Source organism: Saccoglossus kowalevskii, chromosome 2 (genome assembly GCF_978046115.1).
Source record: "Saccoglossus kowalevskii chromosome 2, keSacKowa6.1, whole genome shotgun sequence".
In the NCBI taxonomy this organism is placed as follows: Eukaryota; Metazoa; Hemichordata; class Enteropneusta; family Harrimaniidae; genus Saccoglossus; species Saccoglossus kowalevskii.
In genome coordinates this window covers 29,459,757-29,473,982 of record NC_140642.1, presented here as the reverse complement: position 1 = coordinate 29,473,982, position 14,226 = coordinate 29,459,757, and the positions used below count along the sequence as shown (strand labels likewise).

The 14,226-nt window shown below is 34.5% G+C and overlaps 1 protein-coding gene across 2 annotated transcripts in view; it reads right to left on the bottom strand.

The window, feature by feature from the left end:
- Positions 1–14,226, bottom strand: part of LOC102803534 (uncharacterized) — a 29,044-nt gene that overhangs the window by 14,365 nt on the left and 453 nt on the right. For both annotated transcript variants that reach the window (XM_078009603.2, XM_085494132.1), the window contains exons 2-3: positions 14,106–14,203; positions 770–815 (exon numbers count right to left, since the gene is read on the bottom strand). In XM_078009603.2, the coding sequence (XP_077865729.2) occupies positions 770–815; positions 14,106–14,203 (144 nt within the window). The remainder of the gene's footprint in view (positions 1–769; positions 816–14,105; positions 14,204–14,226) is intronic.

The following is a 14,226-nucleotide window of genomic DNA, read 5'->3' as shown; positions in this document are numbered from 1 at the left end:
AACAAGATGCCTGCCAGTCGACCATCTTTGATCCAATTGCAAAATAAATCGCCATGGACATGTATCCTAACATGTATAATCTATGTACCAAGTTTGAATGACAACTGACAAAGCATGTCCAAACATTTTCAAAAAACAAGATGGCTGCCAGTCGGCCATTTTGAATCTAATCGCTAAACCACTGCATGTGCATATGTCCCACATAAAGTACTAGGCACATGCAAAGAATGAACAGAATCGGTCCAAGGGATTCTGAGATATAACTCTGGACGGACGCATGGACGCAAGGACACACGGACGCACAGACGGACGGACGGAGATCGAATCATAAGTCCCCGTTTTCGGACTTCGTCCGAACGGGGACTAAAAATGACGTGCACCTACAACCCAATATGTATTATACCAACATTGATCCAAATCGACCCAGTCATCTTCGTGAAACTGCTGCTGATATGTTCAGGTATCAGAAATAGCAAATTTTACATCCAAAATGGCCACCAGTCGGCCATTTTTTCTCCGATCATAAAATAACTTGACGTGCATATGTAAGATATTATGTATTGTCTTCATGTAAAGTTTGAATGAAATTCGTCATGGGGTGTCCGAGATATAGCTCCAGACGTACATACAGACGTATGAACGGACGGATGGACGAAACGAACCCAAATTAGTAGTCCCCGTTTTCGGACTTCGTCCGAACAGGGACTAACAATGACAGATATTTCCCCCTCATGATATGGACAAGGTAAAAAAATAAATACATAAATACCTTTTAAAATGAAAGATTCTGCACGTTGAGTGAAATCATCAACTGCCTGTAAGAGAAGCAAGTACAATAATAAATCAACAAAATTGTGAAATCTATCATTGATTTTTCAGTGCATTGAGTTGTTACGGTAGTAACTAGACAAATGATCAATTTGTAAAAGTACATGTATGTTAACTACTAACATAAAAATAATGTTATTAGCCAAGAAAAAGCTGAAGCAGCCTCTAGGCTGAGACACAATCATGAATGTAGCTCCGCTGTTAGAGACAACATTAAAAGTTCAATATAGGATAAAAAAACTTAATTCCTTTAGTCCCCCCCCCCCACTGAAACTTAATTGATAAATATTGATCATGGCGTCACACTACATTTACCATTAAATACAAATTGATAATCGGACAGTAGTATGGCAGAGCAGTTGGTTGTTGTGTGGATGTAAAAAGGGGGAATATACACATGCGCCAACGACTTTCGTGGGTTCTGCGCATGCTCTAAGTCCATGCCCTGAAATTGATCTCATTTGACGCACATATTTACACTCTGACCAAACCATTTTCTCGTCTTGGATGTGTTTTTTTTCATTTTCCATGATTGGATAGAAAAAAGCGAACTACAAGTACTCAAAAATTTGTTTGACTTCATTAAAAAATAAAATCGTTTTTGTAGGATGGAAACTTTTTGAGGTCAAAACCCCCCACCCCCAAACTAAAGCAAATAAGTTTTTTATCTGACATCAATCTTTTGACGTCGTCCTTTAGCAATCTGACTTGCGGTTTTCAACAAGAAGTTGAAAGTATCACTTTTTACCAAAAATGACAAAAATATTCATCGAAATGAACAAATATAAATTTTGAAAATCAGCTATTATATAGCACACATGTTAATATGAATAGGAGACAATGTTTATAATAACATACATATGGTAGCCATATTAATCAAAAAGCGACTTTAATACAGTTACTTACACAGGACACAGCAATGATCACATATGGTTTTTGAGATATCAGTGAACACACATACATACATACATATACACATACAGACACACTAACTGCAAAGACTCCCATTGTGAGCTTCGCACACAGGAGTAAAAAAATTGCTCCCTTAACTGCTGCAAAGAAAAAATTTGACATCCTAATATGGAGCAAAACAGAAATTTGACTCCCTATTATACTGGAAAATGAAAATTTGACTTCTTTGTACATGTATGCTGCAAAATAGACATTTCACTTCCTAATGCAATGCAAAATGGTGAATAGTCTCTCTAATATGCTGAGAAATAAAAATGACTCCTTAAATGCAGCAAGAAGACTCTTATCTGCTGCAAAACTTAAAAATACATGTATGCATTAAAATTACTGTCATGAAATTAAAATGCTATGAATAAATGCCTTTTTATTGGCTTGTTTTTTAAAGGTAAATTAGCTGAAGTAAACCTTATTCTTGCTAATTACAGATGCGGCAAAACAAAACCTTTGTTTAAACCAGGATTATTCAAAATAAATGGAAATTTAGCAGATTTATAATGCAGGGTAAATGAAGAATAAAGCTGAATTCACAAAAAACAACAAACGACAGCTACCCCGGTAATTCAACATATGTTATACAGTAGATATCTGTAGCTCCTATATAAATGTAACAGTAAATGGCTTTTTTCTATTCAGTCAATACAACAGATGATAATGTAGCAGATAAAAAGACACCGCAGTCAGTTTCCATGCAAGGTTAAACAAAAAATTTATCAAAGACCAGGGGTCAGGAATACTGAGCAGTCTTTCTTGTTGCTACTTTAATTACTCAATTAAAAACAATCTAAATATAAACTAAATTTAGAGAAGTTTTGGTTGAGAAATATTGTTTCAAAATGGAGGAGGAGGAAGAAGAGGAGGTGACAGCAGGGAAGGCATTAGAGAAGGCAACAGCGGGAGAATTAGTGGAGGAGGCGACAACGGGGAAGCAGTGAAGGAGGTAACAGTAGGGAAAGCAGTAGAGGAGGTGACAGTAGGGAAAGGCAGTGAAGAAGGTGACAGTAGGGAAAGGCAGTGAAGAAGGTGACAGTAGGGAAAGGCAGTGAAGAAGGTGACAGTAGGGAAAGGCAGTGAAGAAGGTGACAGTAGGGAAAGCAGTGTAGGAGGCGACAGCAGGGAAGTAATGAAGGAGATGACAGTAGAGAAAATAGTGGAAGAGGCAGCAGTGGGGATTACAGTAGAAGAGGCAGCAGTGGGATTACAGTAGAAGAGGCAACAGTAGGGAAAGCAGTGGAGGAGGCGACAGGAGGAAAGGCAGTGAAGGAGGTGACAGTAGGAAAGGCAGTGAAGGAGGCGACAGAAGGGAAGCAATGAAGGAGATGACAGTAGGAAAGGCAGTGAAGGAGATGACAGTAGGGAAGCAATGAAGGAGGTGACAGTTGGAAAGGCAGTGGAGGAGGTGACAGTAGGAAAGGCAGTGAAGGAGGTGGCAGTAGGAAAAGCAGTGAAGGAGGAGACAGTAAGGAAAGTAGTGGAAGAGGTGACAGAAAGGAAGCAGTGAAGAAGGTGACAGTAGGAAAGGCAGTGAAGGAGGTGACAGTCGGGAAAGTAGTGGAAGAGGCAGCAGTGGGAATTGCAGTAGAGGAGGCAGCAGTGGGAATTGCAGTAGAGGAGGCGACAGTAGGAAAAGCAGTGGAGGAGGCGACAGGAGGAAAGGCAGTGAAGGAGGTGACAGTAGGAAAGGCAGTGAAGGAGGTGACAGTAGGAAAAGTAGTGAAAGAGGTGACAGTAGGAAAGGCAGTGAAGGAGGCGACAGTAGGGAAAGTAGTGGAAGAGGCGGCAGTGGGGATGGCAGTGGAGGTGGGAACAAGGGGAGAGGTAGTGGTGAAAGCAGGGAAAGGCAGTAGAGGAGGTGAAAGCAAGGAAAGGCAGTAGAGGAGGTGAAAGCAGGGAAAGACAGAAGAGGATGTGACAGCAGGCAAAGGCAGTAGAGGTGGCGACAGTGGGAGAGGTAGTGGAAAAGGTGACAGTGGGAGAGGTAGTGGAGCATGAATAATGGCAGTATAAAGGTCAGCGGATGAGGAGCAGCACAGCTGCATCACCACAAATTTAAAATTTCTGTTGAATAATCCAGGAGTGCTTTTAATCATACATCATAATGAACATGTTCCATACATATTTTACCCGTGATCAAATCACATTTAATAGGTAATGATGAACATTAATAGGAGAAAGTAAGAGTATTGACTGAACTCATTGCTAAAACGATATAATGGAACTAATAATTCTCATAATAGAGCCATAGAATTTGAAAGTGGAAGTCCTTTTCCGGACGCCATTCTGATTTGAAACTTGTGTTGCAGCATTGCAGTACGGACAAATTGAAAGAAGAAAATCCTAATCAACTATTCATTGGTAAAGATGGAAGAGGCAAGTATTATGCATGCCAACCACTGGAAAACTGAACCAAAAAGGAATTTGGAATTCAGATACTGCCTCAGGCAGCAAGCAGACCAAGCATAATCAATATCCATTCAGGGATTTTACTAAAGTATTAAAGAAGAAATCAACTTTGTGTTGATGATAGCTCACATGTGAAGGATGAATGACCTCCCTCAAAATGTTATTGAAGATAAAATATTATTTACAGGTAAATAACAAAGCACTACAACATGCTGGCGCTCCCAGAGTGCAATTCTTTTATTACATACTTAATTTCATATTGTGTAAGGATGAAAAAAGGTTGCAAGAAAGTAGGCAGCTAATCCATCACAATGTACAAATAGCTTCATTTAATAATGGTCCGTAGAATTCTACAAATTTTATCAATCAAATTTAGATACAAGTAGATATTTAATACTGACATGTTATTTAATGCAAATAAAAAGTGAGTGAAGTAATACAGATTATTTTTTTTATTCTATTCATAGACTACCTATACCTACTTACCTACCTTCCCTCTAATATGAACACAATAGCAGCACAGTTTAATAACCGTGATAAAAGATACCACAAAATACAGATACAACCTATACGTTTCGTGCTGTACTGCAACATTGTACTCCCCAGCAAAATATTAAAGCATTGTGACTAATTTGCATAATAATGTCATATTAACATCTGCGTATTCATTGTTATGGTAATTCATATATTTTATTGCTTATCATTTTTTAATTATGCTCTGAGAACCTTGGTTCAAGTGAAGCATTATAGTAGACGTTGAAATAAATTGATCAATCTCCCTTATAACATTTTAATATGCCTAGGAAAATTGTCAACAGCGTTAGTAATGATTTTGCCTTCGACCATTGAAAAGAGAAATACATTTGACAGGGATTCTCAAATTTGAAATCAAATTTTAAGTTTGTAATTAAACAATTATAAATTGTGTTCAACCTAGAATGCTACAAGTGAGATTCAGTAATTCACTATTATTTCACGCAATTCTTTTGAATCCCATTTCATCCACTACTTTATGAAAAAAAGTTGTATTCAGGAGCGTCAGCTTGTTAGAATTGTAAATGCTAAAGTCAAAACAAAGTATGCTGCAATTAATGTTCCTAGGAAAATTGCAATGTTGCACAGGAGATTGATAAAAATATTGGTTTATTTTAGTACCTGTAATAAACCATGGCCTTATTATATTACGGTAACTCAATACAATGAATGCAAGGACTTCAAGTTTATTAATGATTTACACCATTTATAGAGTCAGTTACATAGTAAACAAAGCATCATTCTTATTATAATACAAAATAGAGTACACACCGATTGGTTAAACTGCACTAGACCATTTGGTCAAAGCCATATAATATAATAGATTATATCATTATCACATGTTACCACTATCACAATTAGGGGTTTTTTTGACGTCATAGTTTTACATTATCACTCGATAATGTAAACCTCTATTTGCAAATAAATTCATTTCAACAAAAAGCCCCTAAATTTAACTGAATTTGTGTAATTCTAAAGATGGTGATTTATAACAATAATGAATCCTTCACAGATTCCTATTTAATTTGAAGAAGGGTGTAGACACAATAATGTGTTCAATCCAATATGGCACTGTGGGAGATTCATCATTATTTAATTAACAAATCAAGTGGTATGAATCAGAGAAACTGACAAATGACATGTGATTGTTTTATAACTAATATTCATGTGAAAATGAAATCTAGAAGGGTAATCATTGCCGTATCACTACTGGAACATAATTACCGATACAAGTGAAAGAGAGAAGTATATTTAAAAACTGATGAGAAAAGAAATATTAGAAGCAATTTGAATTTCAATAAATATGGACAAGCCCATGGGAGCAGGTAAACTAATACATGAGCATTGGCTATAAGACTGCATATGACCCATAGGCAAATTACTCTGTGATTTGAGCTTTTCTGTGCAGTGCAATGTTACCTCAACTGAAATGACAAAATAGTCCCTGAGAGAGTATTTTTTTTAATGTAAGAAGGAAAAGCAATTTTGTGATGATTCAACATTTCTATCAAGGACACACAGACATGTAAATTCAACTACTCCAGTACAACACCTATACAATGTTGTATCTAAAGTAAACTACATGTGAAATACATATGCACTGAAATACAAATTCTACATATACATATTGGCTACAGTTTTAGTCCCTAAACCGAGCTTGAACTCAATGAATGCATTAAAGGCAACTGTCTTGATGCACAACCAGTACATGGCAAACTTGTCAATTCTAGATTGCTATGAAGCCATACGAAACAAGTACACATAAACCTATCTTTATAATGCATTGATTCCTATTATTTGAGATTTGAGAGTAGGGTTGCCAAGGAATAGCCTTAGTATGACTTCACTACTAGCTAGTCAGCATAATTACTCATCAAGAAAATTGAACTATTCAGGACTGCAGAGTATCATAGAAGTTTGAATCCTGATGAGCATTTAGAAGAGACCCCTTGGAAGACAGACTGATAGACTGCGAGAGACCCTCTCAAAGTCAACCCAAGCCTAACACATATCACATAGATCACCATAGCACACACTCAATGAAATGCTTACAGTGTACTCTAAAATGCTTTAAGACAATCTTTGCAAATTTGGGGAATCTGTGAAAAGCAGTGAAGATTTTCCTGCAGTCTCACAACATGTGACTTTACTGAAATTTTGTTATCAGAAAGGCCACAAAATCATCAAATCGTGAAAATTAAACTGTTTAAGTATCGGTATATCTTGTAAGGTGGTCATGCAGGCTTAGTAACATTTTATAACAATCAAATTCAAAACATAAAAACAAATTATTAGAATAATTTTTTTTTTTACATTTGATAAAGGAAAAAAACGATAACTGCCTGTTATTACGTCATGCTTTTTGGTCATATAAAAATTCAAGTCAGCTGCATCAGCTGCTGTGGTGCATGCACTGTAATCCTTCACATAGAGATCCACTTTGGACAATTGCAATGTAACACCATGTACGAATACAGCATTACTAGATTGATGTCATGAGTAAATACTGATATTTACCATACTTCAATGTACTCAGCTATCATTTGCTAGGTGAAATCTACATGTACATGAATATTACTACCGACACTCATCATTCCAGAATAATTTCCTTCAGGTTAAAACATTGTACTTCCGCTATGATTGTAATGTTAAAATTTAAAACTCATTTCAAAAATGCTTTATGTAATAATCCAGTTTCGGAAAATCAATCACAATACAATTTCCGAAAACCTACGAAAGAAAAAGCAATAAGGAAATGAATCCACTGATATACTATCGAAATTATTAAAAATTGATTTGTAGAAAATTAGCCGCCCACATTAACAATAGAATTTATCTAATTCAACTTTTTAATATTCACACAATGATTTTCAATCTCAAAATACATGTTTTCCCTCTACCTACATGTATTCATATTCACAGTTGCACATTCATTCCTTTCGTTTTCTTGAGTTCTCAGCAATTCACAGACATTGGCAGAGTAATTAGGCAAACACTTGCACACAAAAAGAAGGAAACAATTTTTATTAAATGTTGAATTTTTGAACAGGTGAGTTTAAATTAAGTGTTTAAGTCAGGATAGCTGCTCTGTAAATGACAGTTTATAATACTCTCACAAAAATGCAAAAATTAATGGATAATGCATTAAGAGAGCTTAAGCTCCAACAAAAATAGATTTCAAAACTCTGTCTATGTAAAAGAGAGTGAATTAAAATTGGATTGGCTGTTGACTCGTATATAATCTTGACATTTAAAACATGTGTGCTGCTGTCACCAAGGATGAGTGTTTCCGTATCAGTCAAATGGTAGTCTAGGGAATATTAAAATCAGAATTTTTTTTAAATAATGGTTTCTGCTTAGTGGAGAAAATTGGGTTAGATGAAACACCTCAATTTTGTTTGTGATTATCCTATATGTGCAGATCAGGAAAACGAGTGAAAGATTGGAGATTTTGAAATTAATATACAAGTTCCATCACGTTTACTGGTGTACTACAAAAACACACATCTAGTAGTCTAAAATACAAGTGTGTTTATATTAGAAATTTACCCAATAATAAAACGAATAACAAACAAGGACCCAACATACATGGTACATGAACCATCCACAGATATGTGACCTTCTGTGAAAGTAAAATAGAAAGCGAAAGAGATTCTAAGAAATGATTCATTTGTAAGGAAACAAACCCAACTGCTCAAACACGTACATGTATTATGAATAGACAAATAATTCAGATCAATATCTAACCATGAAATGCATTTACTGATGAAAAGTGTATTCATCAATCATTCATTCATTATGCAAAATAGAATGTTAACAATCGATATTCATGATCTCCCAACCTTGTACAAGAATAATATGCCAAACATCAACTAACAGGTGTTCTTACCTACTTATATTTATGCTTTAATCAAAAACATTGTTCAGATAAACTTATAATATTTACAGCATAGAGTGAATATACAAAACACTGAATTTTGATGTCTAAAGCAAAAATTAAATTAAAAAAAATAAGAATTAGGTTAGCTTAGCTATTAAAACCTCTACAAAATGCTCAAAATTCTGACAGGCTTTATCTGAGTGGGTTTCACTCTCACTGACCTTGTAACACACGCCCATATATGGGGGAGCGGGTAGAAATTGTGTTTTTTTTCGCATTTTAAAAACAGACTGGGATACATTTTTTTTAGGGTCCATACAAGTGTGCAAGTTCAAATGCATATTGGTGAATGCATAAAAACAGCTACACAGCTCATATTCATGAGTAATTGCAAATTTAAAATAATCATTTCACATAAGATGCTTCAGACAACATTCCATCTAACTGACATGTGTGTATTTCATGGAATGTTAAAAGCTATATAAAGAGAAAAAAGTCAGGAATTTAATAACTGCATTTTGGGAATATGTACTATACCCCATAGAGCCAATATTTTATTTGATACATATAAAGTAAAAAACTATGAGATACTCCCCTATTTATTCAAATTTGAAGCAAGGAGTAAAAGAATTTCTTTCTCCGTAAACATTAAAATTATAACTATCTTGATTAATAGCAAACACAAATGTGGGGAGAGTGTGATCATCCATTTTATACCTGTAATTTACACAAGGCAGAAAATCAAGCAGTGGTTTTGTTTATGAATAATTAATTCCTGAGGTGATAGAAACCATGAATTGACTTGTAAAATATGTTAACCATGATAAATACAGCAATTAATGACTTTTTAAACTCAACAGTATATAACGTGCAAATCACTGACATCTATTATGCAAGGTATGATAATTGAGCTGAAACTGTTTAAAATGACAGATCATCTAAGGAATGAATGTAAATGACAATTAAATGTTCAAGTCTACACTAGCCACATGAATCAGTTTCCATGCCATTCAGCTACCCTGTGATTATGACTAATGACACTCTAGTAATAGGTACCGGGCGGTAATAGTATGATATACCATATTAACCATGTTTCAACTGCTATAATTTAATGCTGTATAAACTGCAGCGTGGGTGTAGGTATTAGATGTAGGTGTTCTGCAATCATTGTATTGTACAAGACAAAATTAGAGACCATCAAAAGCATATCTACAGCAGGAGACGCATATTTCTAACAAGCTTATTATTGCTGAATTAATCAAATAAATAATTCAGAATGGTTATATAACAGTTCAAGAGATATAAATAATAATAAATTCATCAAATATGCAAATGACTAGTTAATTAGTCTATTGCACAAATGAGTAATAATAATAAGATAACTTTCCACACAAGTAAGCAATATACATCATTTGACACAATAGTCAAATTCAAACAAATTGCAGGATGTGAGCAAAATAGTATTCCTGGTTACATAGGTGTTTCATAGCTCCTGCACTATTTACTACAAATAATGGAAAGATCAACATTTTATCTTCTCCATACTATGAAATTCAATCTTATAGTCCTATCCAATCCTATTTTATATTGTAGATTATAAATTCATATAAATGCATTACAAGGACAGGTAGTTCCAAACTCAAGCATTCACAAAATAGTGAAAACAGCTTATTTCAAAATTGTGTTGATAAGAATACTGAATATTTAGTTAATGGACAGTGGTACAATTATGTATGTTTGGCTCTAAATAAATTAAAAGCACCAGTTGTTGCATTATGAATGTCTGACAAAAAATGAAATCATTTCCCACAATACATTGCCCTGAAGGCCAACTGGAATTAGCATACCCAGTAACCCAAGCCCTCTTCGGTGACCTGTTATTGAACTTGGTTGGATGTCTTGTGCTATGCTAACTTTGCTCACATCATTGCTGATAATTCTCCTCATCACTGCCTCATGACATTCTGTTACTATTCTATTTGTTGCCATTTTGTTTTTGAAAAAAACAAAACAATGAAGTTTTGGTATAATTATTGTTGATCAAAAAATCTAGAAATGTGCAGAATGACAACTATGGTGCTTTAAACCTTGCGAGAGAAAAAATGCTAGCATTACTGAGAAATCTGGCTGTTACATGAAAACTGTCTGTCACCTATACTAATTAATTAACTGCAGCCTAATCTCATAAGGTCAGTCACTGAAAATCTAAATGTCACTTACAATTTGCTATAAGAGTAATCAGAATTATAATACATTAGTTCCTGCATTACAGTCGTTCACATTTCAACAAAGTAATAGAGACTAGACTGTGTGATAAAAGTAACCTTACAATGTAATCTACTTAAAGAAAAAGCATTCCCATAGCCTGGTAACCTAATAAGAGCATTTTCTAATTTAATCCCAACCTGTACACTGTAGCATCCTTTCCAGTGTACAGCAATACCTACAGGGGTTTTCACTTCACATTCTGAGAGCACCCAATTTCAAGGCAAACAATGATAAAGATGGCTTATACTGATTAAAATTGCCAAGGAAACACTTGACTATTTTGAAGTTCTTCATTCAAGCAATCATTCCATGGGCTCCATACTCTAACAGGTGACAATATTGGAAACCATTTGCCCTTTCAAATTATAACATGTCTATATTGTAAACATATGTATGAAGAAAGACAACTTTAGCATTTACAATATGAAATGCAATCCCAGTACCTCTTCAATATTTATGATACCTAATATCAGTTTGTCTTGAGTGCTTTGTAAAATCATATTATACTGCTAACTCTTCTTGGTTTTTAATTATCTCCCTTGCAAAACTTCATCTACTTTCTTTACAAGGGTAGTGAGCTATAGCAATCGCAGTGTTATTATTAGTTATGTATAGCTACTAATACTTAGTAGTTAGTTCAATTAACGGCATTACAGGTATTTCTTAATTCAGAGACACTTCAAGTATTTTATAGACTACAGACCAATGACAAAAATAAGACAAACACCCGGAATACCCGGAAATGTGAGGATAAAAACATAGATGGTAACAATAACAGATGCAATTTCAGTGATAAATATGTAAACCACCAGGGCAAATATTAAACACAGCTCCCAGCAGTAAAAACACACAGTAACATCAAGTGATTTCATCATCATTACTCATGATTACAGATCATCGTCTCTTTCTATTGAAAGCATTGACCAGATTCACTGGAGTCATTACTGTCATACAAATAATAGTAAATTCACAACACATAATGAAATTGAAAACAATGGTTAAATGACTATGGTGGTCAGATTTTGCATCTTTTTTTTTTTCGAATAAAATCTATGCACAATTCATATATACCCATTTGTTAGGCTTCACAGGATGGATTGATTATTCACTGACTGCAACTGTGCCAGGAAATCAGATAGTTTGTCCTTGGAATACTGTATTTATTCTACAAACCTTTTGTTATGTATATTGATCCAAGGTAATAATGTTCCCACAAATCATTGAGTTTTGCCCCAGTGCACAAATCAATTGGGTGAGCAAAGGTTGGGTAAAGACATCAATTTTGAAGAACAAGTTAAATAGCATCAAACATGTATGTCAATATTTATCCAAGGACAAATCTCAAGTATCCCAATATAAATATCAACATGCCCAACATAGTACATAATTGTGCATGGTTTCTCTCATTTCATTAAATGTCTCCTTGCCATTGTGTCTGGCTGTCTAATTTTAACAGTCATATACTGTACATACTGATGAATATCAAGTGGAATTTTGCTGACTACATTGTAAGTTCTAAATATGGTAGTCTACCCAAAATTTGCAGGGAAATTACCCCAATACTGGTCAAACTATTTTTATATTCGGGTTTTTAAGAAATGAGGACTATAACTCATATCAATTATCATGAAAACAGCTGTGGTATCCACCATGTCCTATAGTTTTAGCTGTGGTAATAATATGCGATATTTGATCCACATCAAGTGATATCTTTTGACCTGGTATTATTTTTTGACCTTCATGATCATTATCAATATAGACAATGAAAGTGATGGTCCAAGTATAGATATTTCACTCGTTTTCAGCATAGTACCAACACTAAAAGTGGAAACAGTAGAATAATGTTTTGTTTATTTTAAAACTTTTAAAGCAGCAAACTTAATCAATTTAATTCACTAATTTTGATATTTAGGTTATGCTCACATTGTTTACAAATTTACTCAAAATCATTAACATCGGATAGTTTTAGACATTTTTTGAGTTAACAATTCAGCCTTTAGCATATTGTTAGATACTCTCGAGTAATCCATCACATCAAATATTGGATGCATCCAAAAATATGCGTACTGTGTTCTTTGCCATTTTCTCTGCCACCTCTCGTTACTTGTGGTCAGTGTCACAATTTTTGCACTGATGTAGTTGCTCATATGATAAAGAGGTTTTTCATGGCTAATGCCAAGGATAACATGTGATATAGCTTGAAGCAACATTACTTCTCACAGTACCACACATTATATCTGATATTAGTCACAAATAACCTCTAATTATTTGGTTCAAAGAATTATATAATTAATAGCCTTAAAAACTGACATACATTACTTGGTACTTTAGTATACTTGCATCTTGTTATTCAAGAAAAAAGATTTGTAAGAGGGCATGTACTCGGTAGTAGGTGTCAAAACAGCTAGTTATGGCTGGCTATAATCACATAGTACGTAAAATTTACATAAAATTTGTGTGGAGAATTCGGAGGTCTAGAAGACTTACTCATTTATAATTGCACAAAACATGGTTGTGATAATCTGTATTTATAGATTAAAGACTGTGAGGAGGGGTGAGTAGAATAGACCAAATACTGTATTTATGAATAGCCACTCAAGTTAATACAAATGCAGTATTATCTCTCATTAAAGCATATCTTAATACAAGTGTACGTAAACCAAAACCTACATTCACAGTATGTACGACTTAATTTGACCATACATATACGACAGACCATACTTACTGTCACTATCATATTGTTCTGAACAGTTACATTGCCAGCCAAGTTGCCGACTGGTTTTCAATGCGCATCTCAAGATTGATACCTGATTAGAACAGTTTAAATCAACCACATTTAATGAGCTGTTCAGCTGAATGCACATATTTACTAGTATTATGCCATGAACATAGACACACCAATGACTGTGTACACTAGTTTTGTTTGTTTTGATAACTATTCCATTGACATACAGCAATTTATACCATTAGGAACATAGAAAGGTGATTGCACAGTAGAGCAAATATGATAGAAGAGACAAAAAATGTACAATTTATATCAAACATGTAAAATTTATTCTGTTCCAGGACATAAGATCGTAAATAACTTGAATGAGGTAACAGGGGTTTTCGTGAACCTATACATAGACATTATATTCATTTCTAGTACAGGAAATGGCAACATGTTAAACTCTGGAAACAAAATGAAAGAAAAATTTACAAAATTTAAATTGTCAATACTTACATACAACTGCTGTAGCACTTTTGGAATGGGCTTCACCTTCCATTCCGTACAGCTGTTCTTGTAAGCTTCTACAAGTTGTTCTGTGTTCGCATTTCGAGCTGGAATATTATTAGAAATTCAG